This window comes from Cricetulus griseus, chromosome 3 (assembly GCF_003668045.3).
Source record: "Cricetulus griseus strain 17A/GY chromosome 3, alternate assembly CriGri-PICRH-1.0, whole genome shotgun sequence".
In the NCBI taxonomy this organism is placed as follows: Eukaryota; Metazoa; Chordata; class Mammalia; order Rodentia; family Cricetidae; genus Cricetulus; species Cricetulus griseus.
Window position 1 is genome coordinate 274,386,473 of NC_048596.1, and position 18,150 is coordinate 274,404,622.

Below are 18,150 nucleotides of genomic sequence, written 5' to 3' on the forward strand. Positions count from 1 at the left end.
TGGAGTCGGGGACGCTGGAGTCGGGGTCGCTGGAGTCGGGGACGCTGGAGTCGGGGACGCTGGAGTCGGGAACGCTGGAACTCAGGGAGGTTTGGCTTCTGGTTCGCATAGCCATGGTACTAGATGGTCTCTGCTGCCGAGGAGCTCTGCTAACACCCGGCAGAGCAGAGTCTGTGTAAGCCTCTCCATGAGCTCCGCAGCCTCTGCTGTCAGGCTTTCTGGGGCTTTCCAGGCTGAACCCAAACCCCCCGCTGTTTGGGTCTGTTCGACTCACAGCCCTCCAACTTCGGTTCCCATTCTGTCCACTTCGAGTCGCATTTCCAGTGCGCTGGAAAGTGTTCAGCCGTGGGAGCAGAGAATCTTCATCTGAGCTTTCTCTCAGGTTTTCTGAGTCTCTGTCACTTGTCCCACTCCTCGAGCCAGGCTGGGAAGCCAGCTGTCCCTTCGCTCTGTCCAAGTGCTGCTGTAGTCTTTTTGACGTTATTTCTCCAGGGGTGTCTAGAAGGTTATGGTCTCTCATGAGGCGATAATCTTCGTCACTGAGCTCATGGATAAGCTGGTAATAGTCTTCTTCTCTGCGGAGACGCTTTTGCTGCCATCTCCTCTCATTTTCTTGAAATGAGATTTCTTCTCCACTTCCACTTGGTCTATATCTAGATGGAGTCATGCTGAGACTCCACTAGCTCCTTCCAGCGGGATGACCCGCAGTTGTCCTCTCCGAGGCCGGAAGGTTCTGCAGCCGAGCACTCACAGGCCGCTATGCCCTCTAATCGTCCACTGAGGAGAGGCTTAGAATCTCTGCTGCTGTTCGGGGTGGAGAGAGAGCTAAGAGAGAGGACCACCCGGTGTCGGGCCTTCTCTCACCACCTAGGAGAACAGGCACGCCACCATCTGCAGAGCTCGCCGGTGTCTGGAAACGGCCTCCTCCATCTTTTATCCTTTCTCTGTGAAACCATATCCTCCCGTCTCCACCTCCCTAGTGCTGAGATTAAAGGTGTGATCCCAAGAGCTAAGATCACATTGTGTGAGCTGTTTCTTATAGGAGTGGATCAATGTTGTGTTGTCAGTTGGCCTTGAACTAATAGACGTCTGTCTACCTCTTAATCCTGAGTCCTGGGATTAAAGGTGTGGCCACCACTACCTGGCTTCTATAGCTAACTAGTGTGACTGCTTTGCTATTTTGATCTCCAGTGGCTTTAATAAGTTATAAACAATGTATCACGACATCAGGGCCCCATCTTCTACATTGCGCTTTTTTTTTATTCTTTTTTTTTTTTTTTTTTGAGACAGGGTACCACTGTGTTGTGTAACCCTAGCTGTCCTGGATCTCACTGTGTAGACCAGGCTGTCCTCAATCCCACAGGGATCCGCCTGCCTCTGCCTCTTGAGCACTGGGATCAAAGGCGTGTGCCACCACTGCCCAGATGCCTTCAACATTCTTATCTTTCAAGCTCCTACAGAATAACAAATCAAGCACTGGACAATCAGTGGCTTTTCTTGCACAAAGTTCCAAAGTCCTTCCACAGTCCTCCCCCAAACATGGCCAGGTCTGTCACAGCAACATCCCACTATCCTGGTACCAATTTACCTTAGTTAGGGTTACTACAGCTATAATGAAACACCTTGACCAAAGCAACTTGTAGAGGAAACTGCTTTCAGGGCTCACACTTCCACACTGTAGTCCCTCACGGAAGGAAGTCAGGATAGGAGCTCACACGGGCAGGAACCTGGAGGCAGGAGCTGATGCAGAAGCCATGAAGGGTGCTATTGGCTGCTCAACATGGTTTGCTCAGCCTGTTTTCTTATAGAACCCAGGACCACCAGCCCCATCTAGCGCAGTGGGTCAAGACCCCTTTGGAGTTAAAGGGCCCTTTCATGGGGGTCTCATGTCACACATCCTGCATGTCAGATATTTACATTACAACTCATAACAGGAGTGAAATTAGTTATGAAGTAGCAAAGAAATAATTTTATGGTTGGGGACCACCACAACATGAGGAACTGTTAAAGGGTTGCAGGGTTAGGAAGACTGAGATCCTCTGCTCTAGTGGTGCCCAGATTTCTCTATTCACTGAGAGATTTGTGGTCATTTGTGGCTGTCTCCCTGCTGACTTTGAACACCCCTAGGGCAGTGGTGACGTTTCTTTTTAATGACCACTGCACCCCAGCTTCTAACTCAGAATTTATGAAATACTACATATTCAAGAAATGCTTGCTGGAGCCAGGCGTTGGTGGCGCACGCCTTTAATCCCAGCACTTGGGAGGCAGAGGCAGCTGAATCTCTGTGAGCTCAAGGCCAGCCTGGACTACAAAGCGAGTTCCAGGACAGCCAGGGCTGTTTCATGGAGAAACCCTATCTCAAAAAACCAAAAAGAGCCAGGCGTTGGTGACACACGCCTTTAATCCCAGCACTTGGGAGGCAGAGGCAGGCAGATTTCAAGTTCAAGGCCAGCCTGGTCCACAGAGGAGTGCCAGGACAACCTCTAAAGCTACACAGAGAAACCCTGTCTCGAAAAAAACAAAGAGAGAGAGAGAGAGAGAGAGAGAGAGCAAAAAGAACTAAATAAGTGCTCGTTGGGCTTGGGGATGGCTCCTGTGGAGGAAAGCAAGCTACCTAACAGTTCCCCACACTACTTGCTGTGTGTCATGAGCTTGCTGATCACAACTGCGCCTCTGAGATGGATCCTGTCCTCTCTCCCTCACGACCACCTCAGTTCAGCCTCATTATCTCTCCCCGGCCTCTCTTTAGCACCCTGGCTGGTCTTCTGTGGCTTATGCTCCTGTGGTGCACCCCGCACCAGCATTTTAAGGAGTATGCTAAACCACAGAGCAGCCTCTTCTTGGTCTGACTAGTGGCTCCGTGCTCTCTCACCCCACATCCTAGATCCCTCATCAAACCCTGGAGATCCTCCACAGTTCAAATGTGCGTCTCACTGGGCTTCTCTCCGGGGGCGCCTCCTCTTTTGAACAGCACCCCTCAAGACACACAGACAGCTGCACAGACAGACATCCAGATGTATGGCAAGATCACCACATATTCGGATCACAATGGGGGGGGGGCTTTTCAGGCCATAAGTGACAGGAGTCACGGAATCACTTTCAAGTCCCTAAGAACAAGCTGCCAGAGTGGCGATAGGGTCTCTGTCCAGTGTAGGAATGTCCCTGTGCCCTGGCTGGGTTGTAGTGAGGGAGGCAGCCTGACCACGGACTCCCCCTGCAGAGCTAAAGATTAGCAATTAACTGGAAGGAATCTTGGGGGTAAAGTTAATTTAGTGGGGGAACAGAGGGAGGGCAGCTAAAGTTCTAGGGACTTTGCCCTTGACCCGAGGGTATAAAGAGGAGGGTCTCTGTTCCTCTTTAGACTTCCCTAAGCAGCCGAGAGCAGGAGCCGAGACTCAGAACTCAGGGTGAGTCCAGGGTCCCGTCCTTAGACTAGCCCATCACCCCAGCTCCATGTGTGAGTTTCCGCTCCCTGCCCCCTGTGACATCCCAATGCCAGCCCAGCCTGCTTTGCCTCACTCCACCCCTACCCTGAGCTAGAATAGAGCACCTACCCTGCCATGGGACATTCTAGCCATAGTAGTACCTGTATTTATCATAACACCTGGTGACCATTTCTATTCACTGAGCGATTACATCCTCTGCAGCTGTCTCCTTGCTAGACTTCGAACATCCTGAGGGCAGTGGCTTTTTTTTTTTTAAATTGGTTAGTGTGCATTTTCAGTGTGTACCCCAGCATCTAACTCAGAACTTAGGAAACACTACACAGTCAAGAAATGCTTGTTGGCACTGGGGATGTAGCTCAACACTGGAGTGTTTGCCTGCTACGCTGAGGTCTCGGTTCCACTTCCAGCACTGTAAAACAAAACAGCTACAAAGCCTTGCTGAATGGATGAGTGACTGCTCAGATCTGTGACAAGCACCTTGATGTGCTTGTCTAGGTGTCTACGGATGGACAGACTCATGCACCCTAGGTTAGATGTCATGTGGTGTACCAGACACAGCAATTGTCAGCTCTGTCCCAAACTCTTGACACACAGGGCTCTCTGTGGTGCCCAGCATGATGTCCTATGGAGAGAGAGTGGGGGGAACAGCTGTCTCCCCACTTCCAGTCCGTGGGAGACACATGGTACATGGGACAGCCTTTGCTTATGTGCCCAGCCCACAAGGTAAGTACTGCCCCCATACCCCGAGTCCTGCTTGCTCTCAGTTGTCTATTGCCTGGTAAGGCTGCTGTCCCTCTCCTGGGTCCTGGGACCTTTGGAAACTCCTAATAAGCCTTCCTCCTCAGTCCTACACAGGATTCCAGGGACAGCCACCTATGCATTCTCCAGTCTGAGCCCAGTGACCCTCACGGAGCACAGCTGTCCCTATGGAGAGGTCCAGGAATGTCACGAGCAACTACCTGCCAAGCTGGCCCAGGAAGAGGAGCAAAAGCCAGGTGGGCCGGTTGGGGGTGGGGCAGCTAGGATGTGGGTAGACCCTGCCCTCATACCCTGCCCTCCGTTCTCACGCCTGCACAACCTCCAGAGCGCAGGCTGTCCCAGAGGCTGCACCAGGTTGCCACAAAGCTCCTCAAGGTACCGCTGATGCTGGGCTTCCTGTACCTCTTTGTCTGCTCCCTGGACGTGCTCAGCTCTGCCTTCCAGCTAGCAGGAGGTAGGGCCCAGGTGGAGGAGGTCAGGGGAGGGGTCCAGAAGGACCTCGGATGATGCTGGCTTGTGTTCTGCAGGGAAGGTGGCTGGTGACATCTTCAAGGACAATGCCATCCTGTCCAATCCAGTGGCAGGGCTGGTGGTGGGGATTCTGGTGACAGTACTGGTTCAGAGTTCCAGCACCTCGACATCCATCATTGTCAGCATGGTCTCCTCCGGCTGTGAGTCAGCCCAACATGGCCAGGGATAGAGCCCAGGGGCCAGAAGCTCCAGCATCAGGGTGGAGCATGGATAGGAGGTTGGGGGGGTTGGTGTTCCAGCCTCACCTGTATTGTCCTTGAAAGCAGGCTAAGGTTGAGGCTAAGGGTTGTTCCAGGGACCAGGGAGAGTGGAAAGGGGGAGCATAGCTCCTGGAAGACCCTCCTCCATTCAGCCACATAGTCACTCAGGAAAGCTACAGAAAACCAGTCTGTAAAGGTGATCATAAGCAGGCAGAGACAGATGGAGCTTTGGGGGTTCGAGGCCAGCCTGGTCTACGGAGCAAGTTCCAGGACAGCCAGGGATACACAGAGAAACCCTGACTCAGGAAAATGAATAAATAGTCACACACATGTGATTTATTACAATTAAATTGACTTCCACAGTTGTGTGGCTGGATGTTCAAGTCTGACATTCACAGAGTGAGCAGTTTGGAAAGGCAGGCTAGGACACAGTCATGGGCTTGATAGAAGTTATTGTAGGGCAGAGCCATTTGAGAGGCCCCTCTTCCGCCAGTGTTGGAGGTGACCTCTGCCATTCCAATCATCATGGGCTCCAACATCGGAACCTCGGTCACCAACACCATTGTGGCCCTAATGCAGGCAGGGGACAGGGCTGACTTCCGGCGGTGAGTTGGGAAAGAGGGTGGGGGCTCATGCTTGCTGGGGAGAAGGCAGAGCTGTACTCCAGGACCCATCTTAAGGACACCTCGAATCCAGCTGCCCTGCAATGTGGTGTCCCTGCTCAGGGCTTTTGCAGGGGCCACAGTGCACGATTGCTTTAACTGGTTGTCTGTCCTGGTCCTGCTGCCCTTGGAGGCTGCCACGGGCTACCTGCATCATGTCACCGGGCTCGTGGTTGCCTCCTTCAACATCCGTGGTGGCCGAGATGCCCCTGACCTTCTCAAGGTCATCACAGAACCCTTCACACGGCTGATCATCCAGGTGAGGACAGGGCCTGGCATGGGGTGGACTGACGTGGGATACTGAGTGGCCCTACCTTCACCTCTCTGTGTTATCTTGCTCACAGCTGGACAAGTCTGTCATCACCAGCATTGCCATGGGGGATGAGTCCCTGAGGAATCACAGTCTCATCCGGATTTGGTGCCACGAAGACCCACCAGAGGTGAGTTCCAGAGCCAAACCTAGGTAAGACAATTGCCTATTCGTTCCATAGACTTTGGAGATCGTTTAGCTCGGGAAGAGAAGATAACATTGAATTGTTCTCTGTAGTATATCCATGGCAAACATTGGCGATCCCTCCTAACCACACACACTGCTTTAGGCATGTAACTGATTTGGCCCAATGGCTTTCTCCCTTCCTTCCTTCCCTCCTTCCTTTCTCTCTCTCTCTCTCTCTCTCTCTCTCTCTCTCTCTCTCTCTCACTCTTTCTCTCTCCCTCTCTCTCTCTCTCTCCCTTCCTTCCTTCCTCTCTCCCTTCCTTCCTTCCTTTCTGTCTTTTCTTTTGTTATTGTTGTTTTGTTTTCGAGACAAGGTTTCACTCTGTGGCCCTCGCTGTCCTGGAACTCAATCTGTAGACCAGACTGTCCTGGAACTCACAGAGATCTGCCTGCCTCTGCTTCCCTAGTACTGGCATTAAAGGTGTGCGCCACCACCAGCCCCAGTTTGGCCCAGTGGTTTTCAAAAAGCTGTTGTCCCCCAGATTAACAGTATCAATACTACCTGGGAACCTATTAGAAATGTAAACTAGATACAAACGAGAAAATTCACTGCATAGAATACATACATCCTTCCTAGACCAATTGAATCAGAAAGAAGTCTCTGGGAATGGGCCCAGTTGCCTAGTCTCCAACTTGCCATCCAACTTTGGTCCATGCTCAAGTCTGGATAATGTGGATCAAGCTCAACGCTCGTCAAAGACTGAGACACAGGCTCAAAGAGACTAAGAAACTTGCCTGGGACTACCAGACCACAGGGACACTGGGGGCTAGTCACTCAGCTCTGCCATGCTTGGGGCAGAGCGATGTAGAGAGGAAAAGACTGCTACAAGCCTGTTGAGAAACTTGGACCCTGGAATTCCTGTTGAAGAGCAAGATGGTGTCTGTCACACTGGGCCTGAGTGTGGCACAGCAGTCACTCAGGCTGGCAGGGGACTCTTTCACCAGGAGCCACGTGTCCCTTGTCCTTCTGCATTGTTTCTGTTCCTCCTACTACCAAGAATGAAAAGCTGCTCAGATCGGTCGGACATTCATAGATCGGCCATTATGCCCATGGTACAAGGCATAATAGCAAGGCAATTAGGAGCAAAGGAGTAGGCAATTAGCATACTTTCTTCCTCAGCCATAAAAAGGGAAATGCTTCATCCAAACTGCAGTCTTCCAAATTGGCTTTTCCTTAATTATTAAATTCAAGAAATAACTCCATTTAGAAAAGCTACGGGGAAATCCAAAGCGCACAGCGGAGGCACGAGCCCATCCCCCACCTCCCCTCCTCTTGCTGGTGGATGTCCCTGGACCTCTACACCAGGACTCATAGAAAACACCCCAGCTCACCCTGTGAGGCCCCTTTGCACCCCAAGTGGCACACAGTGCCGGCACTGCTCTTCCGAGGCTTCAAGGCAGCTTGACAACAAAAAGCCCACGTAGCCAGCTTTGATGCTGGCTTTGTGACCTGCCTGACGAATCAGCCACCTTCTCATGAGCTCTCTGGCACTCTCAGGAAAGCTCTGTGAGTCATTGCAGCCTCAGAAAGCACACCCTGGGAGGAGGAAGACAAATCACACACTGATCTAAAAAAAAAAAAAAAAAAAAAAAGGCCAAGGTGAGATTTCCGGCCTGATGTCTTGGCTTGGGCAAGTCCCTACCTGTGCTCTGAACCTCTTCACCTGCTGCAGACCTGGGGCAAGAGCGGCCAGGTGGACCGCTCTACACAAATGGAGACTGAAGCTCAGCGATACAGAGTAACTGCCTGGTTCCCTGGCCGGGCCTGCCTTCCAGCTCTTTGCCGCTCTCTGGAGCTGCCCCTGCAGGAATGTGACTCTCACAGCCGTGTCAGGCGCTCTTGGCTGTGCTTTGGAGGGTCTTCCTTTACTAGTCTCCCCCACCACGGCCTCAAAGTTTCTGGTTTTTTTTTTTTTTTTTTTTTTTCCAACACTCATGGCTTCCAGCCTTCACCATACTGGGGACTGAATGTTGGTCAAACCAGTCTCCAGGGGACCCATGCCACCCAGGACAGGATGGGAGCCCAGTGACCTGGCATTGTCCTTGAAATTCCCTTCCTGTGAGTCACATTTGTGAATTGACAACTGTACCTGCCTGATTTTAACAGCATCTTTGGAGGATAGGCAACTAGGGACAATGTTAATACATCCCCACTCCGCGAAGAGAAAACGGCCTCACTCAGAGGCACACAGGCTTCCTGTATTACTGGTTCCTATAAGGGAGCAAGGTCTCCATCCTGTTGGGGTCCTCACTCCTCATTCAGTTTCATCCCTCGGATGCTGGCCTAAATTACCTCCATCTGTGTCTATGTCTCTTCCCAGACCACCCTGGACCCCTAGGGCTGGTGGAATGGAGATGCTCTGGGAACTTCTCCTTTCAGCCACCAGATGGTGCTGCTGGCCCAGAGCGCTCCTGTTTCCAGAAGAACAAAGGCCCCACAGCTACCATACCCGCGGTGGGGAAGCTATTGTGCAAGCCCACATCCTCTGTGGTTCTCTCCTGAGGAAGGACTCTTAAAGCACCGAAGTCCTCTGTGAACTTAATCAGTCCTCCAGTTCCCAGAAGTGTCTCAATCAAGGATGTCCCTATAGGCTTGTAAATACCAACTCTTTCCAAGACGCTTCCAGCTCGCCTGTGGGAAAAGAAGAGCGTTAGAGACTTTATGTTAGAGAGACAACCCAAGCCCAGATTGCTTTAGTGTATGGCTCCATGTCACATAGATGAGAGTGGCGCCGCCACAGCGAGCCCAGGACTGTGGAAGGTCATTTGTTCCGTTTCCACCCCGCTTCCTTTCTGTTCCTCCACTCCGCCCCAGAGAGGATGGACACATCTTGGGAACATGACCAGATCTAGGCCTCTGAGCTGTATAACTAGGTCAGAGTTCCTACCTTGGAGGGTCGTCTCTCCCCTCAGTTCCTTCCTGGGCTGGCTTTACAGCGGGCCCCTCTCTGTCACTCCTACTGTCTCTACATTCCCCTCCTGCTCTTTAGAGGGGGTCTTCAGAAGGGGGTCCCTGCCCCCCTTCTGGGCTCAGTTAAGGCCACACAACCCCAGGAAGAAAAGCCAAGGTTCGAGACCCCCAGAGAAGGACAGAGAGCACAGCTCAGTGATGGAATAGGGGACTGGCATGTATGAGGTCTGGGTTCAAGGTCCAATTTCAGCACCAAAAATACAAATAACACTCTAGATATCTCAGCCCGCAGCCTTTTCCTACCCCCATGGTAGGACCTATGCCAAGTTCCTCACCCACCTCTGGCCTCTATATGGCCTACAAGTCCCCTCCCTAGAAGGCCCCCAGATGCAGCTCAGAGAAAGCCAGTGAGGCCCACATGCATCTCAGGAGATTCTCAGCTTCCTAGTGGTCTGGCTGGGGACATCCCAGAAGGTCCACCAAGATCCTTCCCCAAAGTGCTAGTATCCACAGGCATGTCTACAGGGGTCACCAGTCATGATCTAGGAGGTTAGTCACATACCATGTGGGGTGCCCAGGAAGACAGGAAGACAGACGACCGGTCCCTTATCTGGAGGCTGTGGGAAGCCAGACCCTGAGGTGAGGAGTTGATGCGTCTTTTCTCCTTTGACATTTATACTTTTAATATTCCAATTTATTTTTTCCCAAATATTTATTTTTATGTCCATTGGTGTTTTGCCTGCGTGTGTCTGTGTGAGGATGCCAGATCCCCTGGAACTGGAGTTACAGACATCTGTGAGCAGCAGTATGGGTGCTGGGAACTGAACCTGTGTCCTCTAAGAGCAGGCAGTGCTCTTCACCGTTGAACCATCTCTCCAGCCTCCTATCAGTGTAAACAGGCTCAGAGGTGATGCTTGACTAGCCCCAGATAGTTGATATGAAAAGCAGGATCTGAACTCGGCAAACACCTGGCTTTCCCTGACTAACCCCCCCCTCTCCCCTTACCAGGTCAATAGTCACCCTCACTTCATTAGCCTAGCTTTTGTTTCTCTTTTTAATTATTTACTTACTTTTATTTTATGTGCATTGGTGTTTTGCCTGCATCATGTATGTTTGTGTGAGGGTGTCAGGTCTTAGAGTTATAGACAGTTGTGAGCTGCCACCTGGGTGCTGGGATTTGAACCCAAAACATCTGAAAGAATAACTAGTGCTCTTAACCACTGAGCCATCTCTCCAGCCCCTTAGTTTTTGTTTCTTGTTTTGTTTTATTCTTGAGACAAGATCTCACTTTTAGTATGGACTGACCTTAAACTCATGGCAATCCTCCTGCCTTAACTTCCCAGGTGCCCTTCTGGATTTCTATCCTATCAGATGATTTCATCCTGCATCCTTGTCTAGAGTTCAGGCCTCCAGGCTCGATGGTGCCTGAGGCCTAGATTTGGTGAACTGGGAATAACAGCTGAGCACAGTGCCTTGCCCAAGCCAGGACATCTCACTAACACAGATCCTAATGTTAAAACCAGCTGCTGGAAACAGCATCACAGCAGGGGTTTTGTTCTGCTTGTTTGGGGTGCTGCTCATGCAGACAAGGGCTGTACCTTTGGCCCAAGCCCCAGCCTGGCATACATTCCCTACATGGACATGGTTGGGAACAGAACCTAAAGAAGCTATAGAATCACATTGTCAGCACCCTACCCGAACCCCGCCCTTAGCTTCTCCACGCCCACTGTTTCCTCCTGTCACAGCTGCATGGTTCCTGGGCACCAGCCAGAGAAGTAAGGAATTTGGGTTTACAGTGAAGCTACAGACTGATGATCTACAGACTGAAGAGATGGACACTTCTGTTGGCCAGGGAACTCTGCTTCCTAGAGCTTGAAAATGTGCTCTGTAGTCCTAGAGACACAGGCCTGTGAATCCCAAGTACTTGGGAGGCTGAGGCGGGGGGGGGGGGGGAATGGCAAGTCCTCCCTGGAAAATTTAGTGAGGCCCGTCTCAAGATAAAAAATGAAGCCAGGCGTTGCTGGCACACGCCTTTAATCCCAGCACTCAGAAGGCTGAGGCAGGCAGATCTCTGTGAGTTCAAGGCCAGCCTGGTCTCCAGAGCGAGTGCCAGGATAGGCTCCAAAGCTACAAAATGAAATGAGAGAGAAAAAATGAAAGAAGAACTTGGGGTGCAGCTCGGTGGTGGGATTTCTGCCTGACATTTGTGCTCAGTCCATAGTTCTGGAAGAAAAGTCTCAGAGTACAGCCAGGACATGCATAGAGATTGAAGGATTTTACCTAAAGCCCCAGAATTGCGGTTTCTCTTATAGAACTAGGCAGCTGGGCCACACTGGGATGTATCCCTGGATGGTGACAGTGGCCTGAAGCTAAATCGCTGCTGTCTCTGTAGACACACCCTCTTCACATGCAGTTAAAACCATAATTTATGTCACACCTTTGTCCCCTCTACCTGGGGGATTTACCAGAAAGACCCCCCTCACTTGACTCCCAGTAGGTCCAGAAAGAAGAAATGGGGGGAGCTATACCCTCTGCTCTCACCCACCCTCCTTCACTTGGAACTTCCCAAGGGCAAGGCATTGAGCCAAGGCAGAATGGAGCTTGGGCTCAGTGAGCTTTAGGGGGATCATGGGGCAAGCACTGAGGAAGACGGCATCAAGAGAGGAACTGGTAAGAACAGATGGGGAGAGAAGGGCTTTCAGAAAACGGTTATAGATGCCACTGAGAGGAGGGGAACCAAGACAAGAAGCTACTAGTCTGGTGATTGGGGGTCCCCACTGGTCCCAGGGGTTGCCAGGTCAGGGGAGTGATGGGTAGAATATTTACAAGGCCACATCCTGGGGTGGTAAGGATTTCAACCCAGAGGAGATGGGCTTAGAGCTGCAAGCTGCTTGCTCATGATCTCAGAGCCCAGTCTCTCCACAGCTCTCATTGCTCCCAATCCTCCCTCTTAGCCCCACCCCAGGCTGTGCCTTTCAAGATTCCCTAAGTCACCTTCCTCTGAATTTAGGCCCCCACGTCGATGTCCAGGATAGAGGCCAACATCAGCCTTGCAAATGCCACCATGGAGAAATGTAAGTACCTACAACATGGAAGGAACACAGGGAGCCATCCTGGGCTGGCTACTGCTGTGTCCGGTCTCAGGACTGGCAGCTGACTTCTGGGCTTAGGTCAGTCGCTGCTATGGAAGCTAAAGGAACTTGATGTGGGAGCCAGGCTAGCATCAAAGCTGGGAAGCAGGGTGTGGCAGTGAACTCTCAGCAGCCTGATGTCACTCTTTCAGGCAACCATCTCTTCGTGGACACGGGGCTGCCTGACTTGGCCGTGGGGCTCATTCTACTGGCTGGCTCCCTGGTGGTTCTGTGCAGTTGTCTGATTCTCCTTGTTAAGATGCTCAACTCTCTGCTCAAGGGTCAAGTGGCCAATGTCATCCAGAAGGTCATCAATACGGGTGAGCTGAGGGAAGGCTGCAGGTCTAGGCGGAGCACAGATGAGCTCTTTCAGGTGTTGCTAAATCCACCCATATTATCTGTGAGCCTCAGTTTCCCCTATGTGAATCAAGAAGGGTGGGACCAGGTCACTTGGAGGCTCCTGAGATGCTGACATCCAGAAAACTGGAGCTGTTGATGGCTGTTGTGTGGTCCAGCAGATGGGCAGCTTTAGAAGCCACTGTCTTGTTTTTATTTGGTCTGGATTCTCCTAAGGCATGGTCTCATGCAGCCCATGATGCCCTGACCTTGCTATGTGACCTAGGCTGGCCAAGGACTTCTCACATTCTTGCTTTGACTTGTCAAGTGCTAGGATTACATCTATGCATGACCATGTCCAGCTAAAAAAACCTGTGTTTAACTGACAAATAGACACTAAGCCCTTATTGTGTGCCACAGGATATAGGAGTGTGGCAAATATATGGATCCTGATCCCAGGATCTCACAAATGTGATTTCCTCATAGAAGCAGGCAACTGGACTGTGCTGGGCTGTGTCCCAAATGGTTACAATGCCATAGAGTTAAGTAGCTGTTAACCCTGTAGGCCCACCTGGGTGGGCCCATCATTTCAGTCACCAACCAAACCTTGTGTCTATCTGGACCTTTCTCAGGGAGCCCCTCACTTTATTCCCAGTAAATGAGGAAAGAGGGAATAAATTTGAAGCTGCAGCAAGGTTATTGCCAAGGAGACAGAAAGATGGCAACAGGACAGAATACAGAAGAGGTTGACCCTATGGTTGGTCTGAGGTCTGAGGAGGAGGCACAGGAGTTGAGCAAGGAGTCAAATGTGGATGAAGAGACCAGATGTGGTAGCACACGCCTGTCACTCCAGCACTCCAGAAGTATAGGCAGAAGGATTTTGAGGCTAGCTTAGGCTATATAGAAAGAACTTGTCTAAACAAACAAAAGAACAATAATTTTGTTTTCCGAGACAAGGTTTTTTATGTAGCCTTGGTTGTCTTGGAACTTGATCTGTAGATTAAAGGTGTGTGTGTTGAGGGGTTCTCATTATGTACTCTTGGCCAGCCTGGAACTTGCTATGTAGGCCAGGCTGGCCTTGAACTCAGAGATTCACTTGTTTCTGCCTCCAGAGTGCTGAGATTAAAAACATGATTCACCAACCTCTACCAAAATAAACTTGGAGGAGGGCTGGAGACATGGCTCGATTGTCTCTATGCTTGTCTACAAGCCTGAGAAGCTAAGTTGGATGCACATAACCCACATAAAAAGCCAGAGGTGGGGTGCATGCCTGTACCACGAGTGCGTTGAGGCAGGGGATCCCATATGGCTGGCCAGCAGGCCAAGCCACTTGATGAGATCTAGGTTCAGTGAGAGGCCTTGTCTCAAAAAATAAGACACAGGAAGATAAAGACACCCACCCCAAACTGACCTCTGGCTTCCACATACAGAGAAACAAAGTAAATGTGGATGAAAGCCAGGTGCGATGGCTCGTGACTGTCGCTCCTGACTGTCACCCCTGTTCTTTGAAGGCTGAGGCAGGAGGATTGAGGAGAGCTTGAGGAGAACCTGACTATACAGTGGAACTTTATTTCAGCGCTACCTTCCCCGAAAAACCCTCCACATAAGACAAACAACAGATAGAGGATAAGAATGCTGCTCAGTGATGAGGCACCTACCCAGCACACTTGAGGCTTGGGGTCTACCCCCAACACCGATGACAAGAGAAACCTATGTAGATGGAGAGTAGGAAAAGCAAGGGAGGTCAGGAAGGGCTTTCTAGCAAGGGCTTCCTAGCTTTGGCTTCTCAAATGCTGGGATTCCATCTATGCATGACCATGTCACCCTGGAGGGTGAAACAGTTGACATTCTCCATCTTTGGGACCCTGATCTGCAGATCCAGTCAGTCAGAATCAAAAACATTTCAGACAAATAAGTGCACCTGTCTTGAAGCAGAATTTTCTCATTTTTCTTGAACAATACAGCATAACAAATATTTATGCTTTTACAATGTTTGTTTCCTTGTTTTGTTTTTTTGAGGCAAAGTCTCACAATGCAGCCCTGGTTGGTATGGAGCTCACTATATAGACCAGGCTGGCCTTAAACTTACAGAAATCCACCTGCCTGACTTCTGAGTGTTGAAGTTAGTGTTCACCACCACCCTCAGATCATATACATATATTATTATATATTCTCTGTGTTATTTTATTTATTCTGTGTGTTTGGGTGTGTGCACATGTGCACACCACGGCACATGCGAAGGTCACATGACTACTTGCTTGACTTGGCTCTCTCCATGTAGACCCCAATTAAGCTCAGGTTGTGAGGCTTAGCAGCAGGAGTCTTTTTCCGCTCAGACATCTCAGCAGTCACGGCCTTGACTTACATCAGATATGATAAACCATCTAGTTGTGACTTAAAGCACACTGCTGCAGCATGAGCACTGGCCCTAGGCAAATGCTTCACTTTTATACAAGCACGCTTAGATGTTGGTGTCCATGGGCTTCCCGTGGATTTAGGTACTGGAGCTTTGCGGGCAGAGCATAGCTAGGGCAAAGTTACACAAGAGTGTAATAGCTCAGGTAAGGAAGTGTGTTGACCACAAGAGCAAGCCCGGCAAATGAACGCTGTTAAGGGCGAGCAGGGGATCAGCTAGATTCTCCCAGGGCAACTACTTCCTAAGGAGCTCCTGGAAGAGCAAGTGACTGCTTTCTCAAGGCCTCTCACTGACATGGCTTCCTGTGCATTTGGGATCTTTCCAGACTTTCCAGCCCCCTTCACCTGGGTCACAGGCTACTTTGCCATGGTCGTGGGTGCCAGCATGACCTTTGTTGTCCAGAGCAGTTCTGTGTTCACCTCAGCGATCACCCCACTCATCGGTGAGTGTATATGTCCAGCAATGGGCAGCAGGGGGGTGGGCTGTGTGCACATGCCCAGGAACCAGCTGGAATGACATATTCTCTCCTGCCCACCAGGCCTGGGTGTGATCAGTATTGAGCGTGCCTACCCTCTGACACTGGGCTCCAACATTGGCACTACCACCACAGCCATCCTGGCGGCACTGGCCAGCCCCAAGGAGAAGCTGTCCAGCTCCTTCCAGGTACATGGGGAGAGTGGGCTGTCAGCAGTAATAGAGGGCTGGGGTGTAGGCCCAGTGGAGGATGTGACAACATATAGCCAACACCAGTTGCCTGCTAAGGCCACCCACTCGTCACTGGAAACCACGATGGACAAATTAGACTTAATTCCACTTTCAGGACCTTGGTGTCTATTAGTGAACCCCTGCTGTGCTGTATCAGTATAGAGCAGCAAGTACGGTCACACTGTGGCCCTGTGCTGTCAGAGAGGCCTGGCCCAATCTGGAGGATTGGGAATGTTAAGCAGATGGTAAAGCCAGGATCAGTCTAGAAGCAAACAGCTGACAAGATGCTGACCAGTTAAAAGTCCAGAATAGGCAAGCCAGAAACTAATCTTTACCAGCTGCTAAAATGGTAGTAGATGCCTGAAATCCCAGCACTTGGCAGAAAAATGGCCCAAACTTAAGGTCAGCCTGGTCTATAGAGACAGACCCTGTCGGAAAGGCAGATCTTTCAGCTGCGGGGCTGTAGCTGAGGAACTCATGAGAGGGTAGTCAGTGAGACACAGGTGGATTGTTGGGGGCAGTTGTCATTTACCAAGCAGTCCAACAACACAGTATTTTAATAACCAGTCTGGAGCAATCTGGAGTGATTGGTCTGCAGAGGTTTTCCCCTGCTACCCTAAGCATGTGGGGCCTGCCTCTGCTAGGTTCGCGTGCGAGTGGACATCACCTCAGCCCCTCCACGTTCTCTTCTGCAGATTGCCCTCTGCCACTTCTTCTTCAACATCTCGGGCATCTTGCTCTGGTACCCGCTGCCCTGCACACGCCTGCCTATCCGCATGGCCAAGGCGCTGGGCAAACGCACCGCCAAGTACCGCTGGTTTGCCGTCCTCTACCTCCTCGTGTGCTTCCTGCTTTTGCCCTCGCTGGTGTTTGGCATTTCCATGGCGGGCTGGCAGGCTATGGTCGGTGTGGGCACACCCTTTGGGGCCCTGCTGGCCTTTGTGGTGCTTGTCAACGTCCTGCAGAATCGAAGTCCTGGGCACCTACCCAAGTGGCTGCAGACATGGGACTTCCTGCCTCGCTGGATGCATTCTTTGCAGCCCCTGGACGGTCTTATCACCCGCGCCACCTTGTGCTATGCCAGGCCTGAGCCCCGCTCACCCCAGCTTCCCCCTAGAGTCTTCCTGGAGGAGCTTCCCCCTGCCACACCCTCCCCGCGCCTCGCTCTGCCTACTCACAATGCCACTCGCCTTTAGGCTGCAAGCCCAGACTACTGCCTGGAGCAGGGAACGGTGTTTTTGTGGAGCCCACAGTAGAAGGGCAGAGGAGTGTGTGTGTGTGTAGACGCACATCATTTGAGGTTCGTGATTTTGTGCCACCCTTGGGTGCCCGTCTGTATGCAGGGCCATAGTGATGTGGGCTTTTGTCATTAGGAGGCAGTGTGCACGAGTACACGTTAGGTGGGGAGTCTGTGTGACCATCAGTTAGGTATAGCCCATGTGTATATATTGTCTGTCAACCCATGCATGTGTGCAGACAAACTTACATACGAGGTGTGTGTAGGTACACACGAGGCTGTGTACAAGGTGCAGGCTATCTGGTCCTGAGTTTGGTTGTTTGTAGACACAAACCCGATACAAGACCTGAGCTTGTGTCTCGTGCACACAGATTACTATGGAGGAAAGGGGGCTCTACATCCCTGACTATGTAGTTATGGCTGGCGCTCAGATGTGAGTGTCTGAGTCGCTGACTGAATTCTACTCCCTCTGCCCCCTTCTTCCCCATGCCATTTTCCTCATCCTCACCAAGGGCTTCAGCACCACGGCCGAGATACCTTTTCCCAACCCTTCTTGATGAAAACCAGAAAAGAATTAAACTCTCATTATTTGGGAATACTTTTGTTTCTCTATAAACAAAGAGAAGATCAAGATAGCGGTTCACCCTCCATGGAACGCTCACTGGACTAACAGCCTTCAGCCCTTTATGCTTAGAGTCTGCCTGGCTCTGCTTTCGTGAGCCCAATCCATAATTAAAGCCCCAACAAATCCCTCCAGACTTGGAGCCACCCCCGAGGCAACCTCGGCACCTCCACACCCTGGTATCCCTTGTCTTCTAAACCCACCCACCTCAACCCAACGTTCATTCTCCCTAAGATGAGTGCTCCAGAATGAAGGACCAGTGGAGGCTTGTTGGGGCCACTGGAAAAAGGGACGGTATGGTAACTGTCGGCAATGGAGGCTTTGCCCTGCTCACAGAGGGCAGAGAACAGATCCTCCCTCCCACCTCTGTCCTATGTCTTTGGGGAATAAGCCAGGCATCTCCTAAACAGATCTGAGCTTTGCAGTTCTTCCTCTCTGGAGCTGAGGCTTGCTGAGTGAGGGTCAAGCGGGGGGCTGCCACACGGAACCCTGGAGCTGAGGCTTGCAGAGTGAGGGTCAAGGGGGGGCTGCCACACAGCGCCCTGGAGCTGAGGCTTGCTGGGGGGGGGAGAGGCTGACATATTTCTTCCCTGTAGTCTAAGGATTTCTATGCAGGTTCTGCAGAGTCAGACCCAGTTGTGATGCTAATACATAGGTCCCTTCAGTGGACCCCCCTGTGTGTGATGGGGATGTAGAGC

The 18,150-nt window shown here is 51.3% G+C and overlaps 1 protein-coding gene and 1 pseudogene across 1 annotated transcript; one reads left to right on the top strand and one right to left on the bottom strand.

The window, feature by feature from the left end:
* Positions 1–667, bottom strand: part of LOC100772329 — a 2,799-nt pseudogene extending 2,132 nt beyond the window's left edge.
* Positions 668–4,060: 3,393 nt separating this feature from the next.
* On the top strand, positions 4,061–16,789 carry Slc34a1 (solute carrier family 34 member 1). Its single transcript, XM_035441543.1, has 12 exons — positions 4,061–4,169; positions 4,292–4,441; positions 4,531–4,659; positions 4,733–4,876; positions 5,430–5,541; positions 5,662–5,857; positions 5,943–6,038; positions 12,016–12,079; positions 12,289–12,456; positions 15,214–15,330; positions 15,427–15,551; positions 16,289–16,789. The coding sequence occupies exons 1-12, from the start codon at positions 4,061–4,063 to the stop codon at positions 16,787–16,789; spliced, it is 1,911 nt and encodes a 636-aa protein (XP_035297434.1).
* Positions 16,790–18,150: the final 1,361 nt, after the last annotated feature.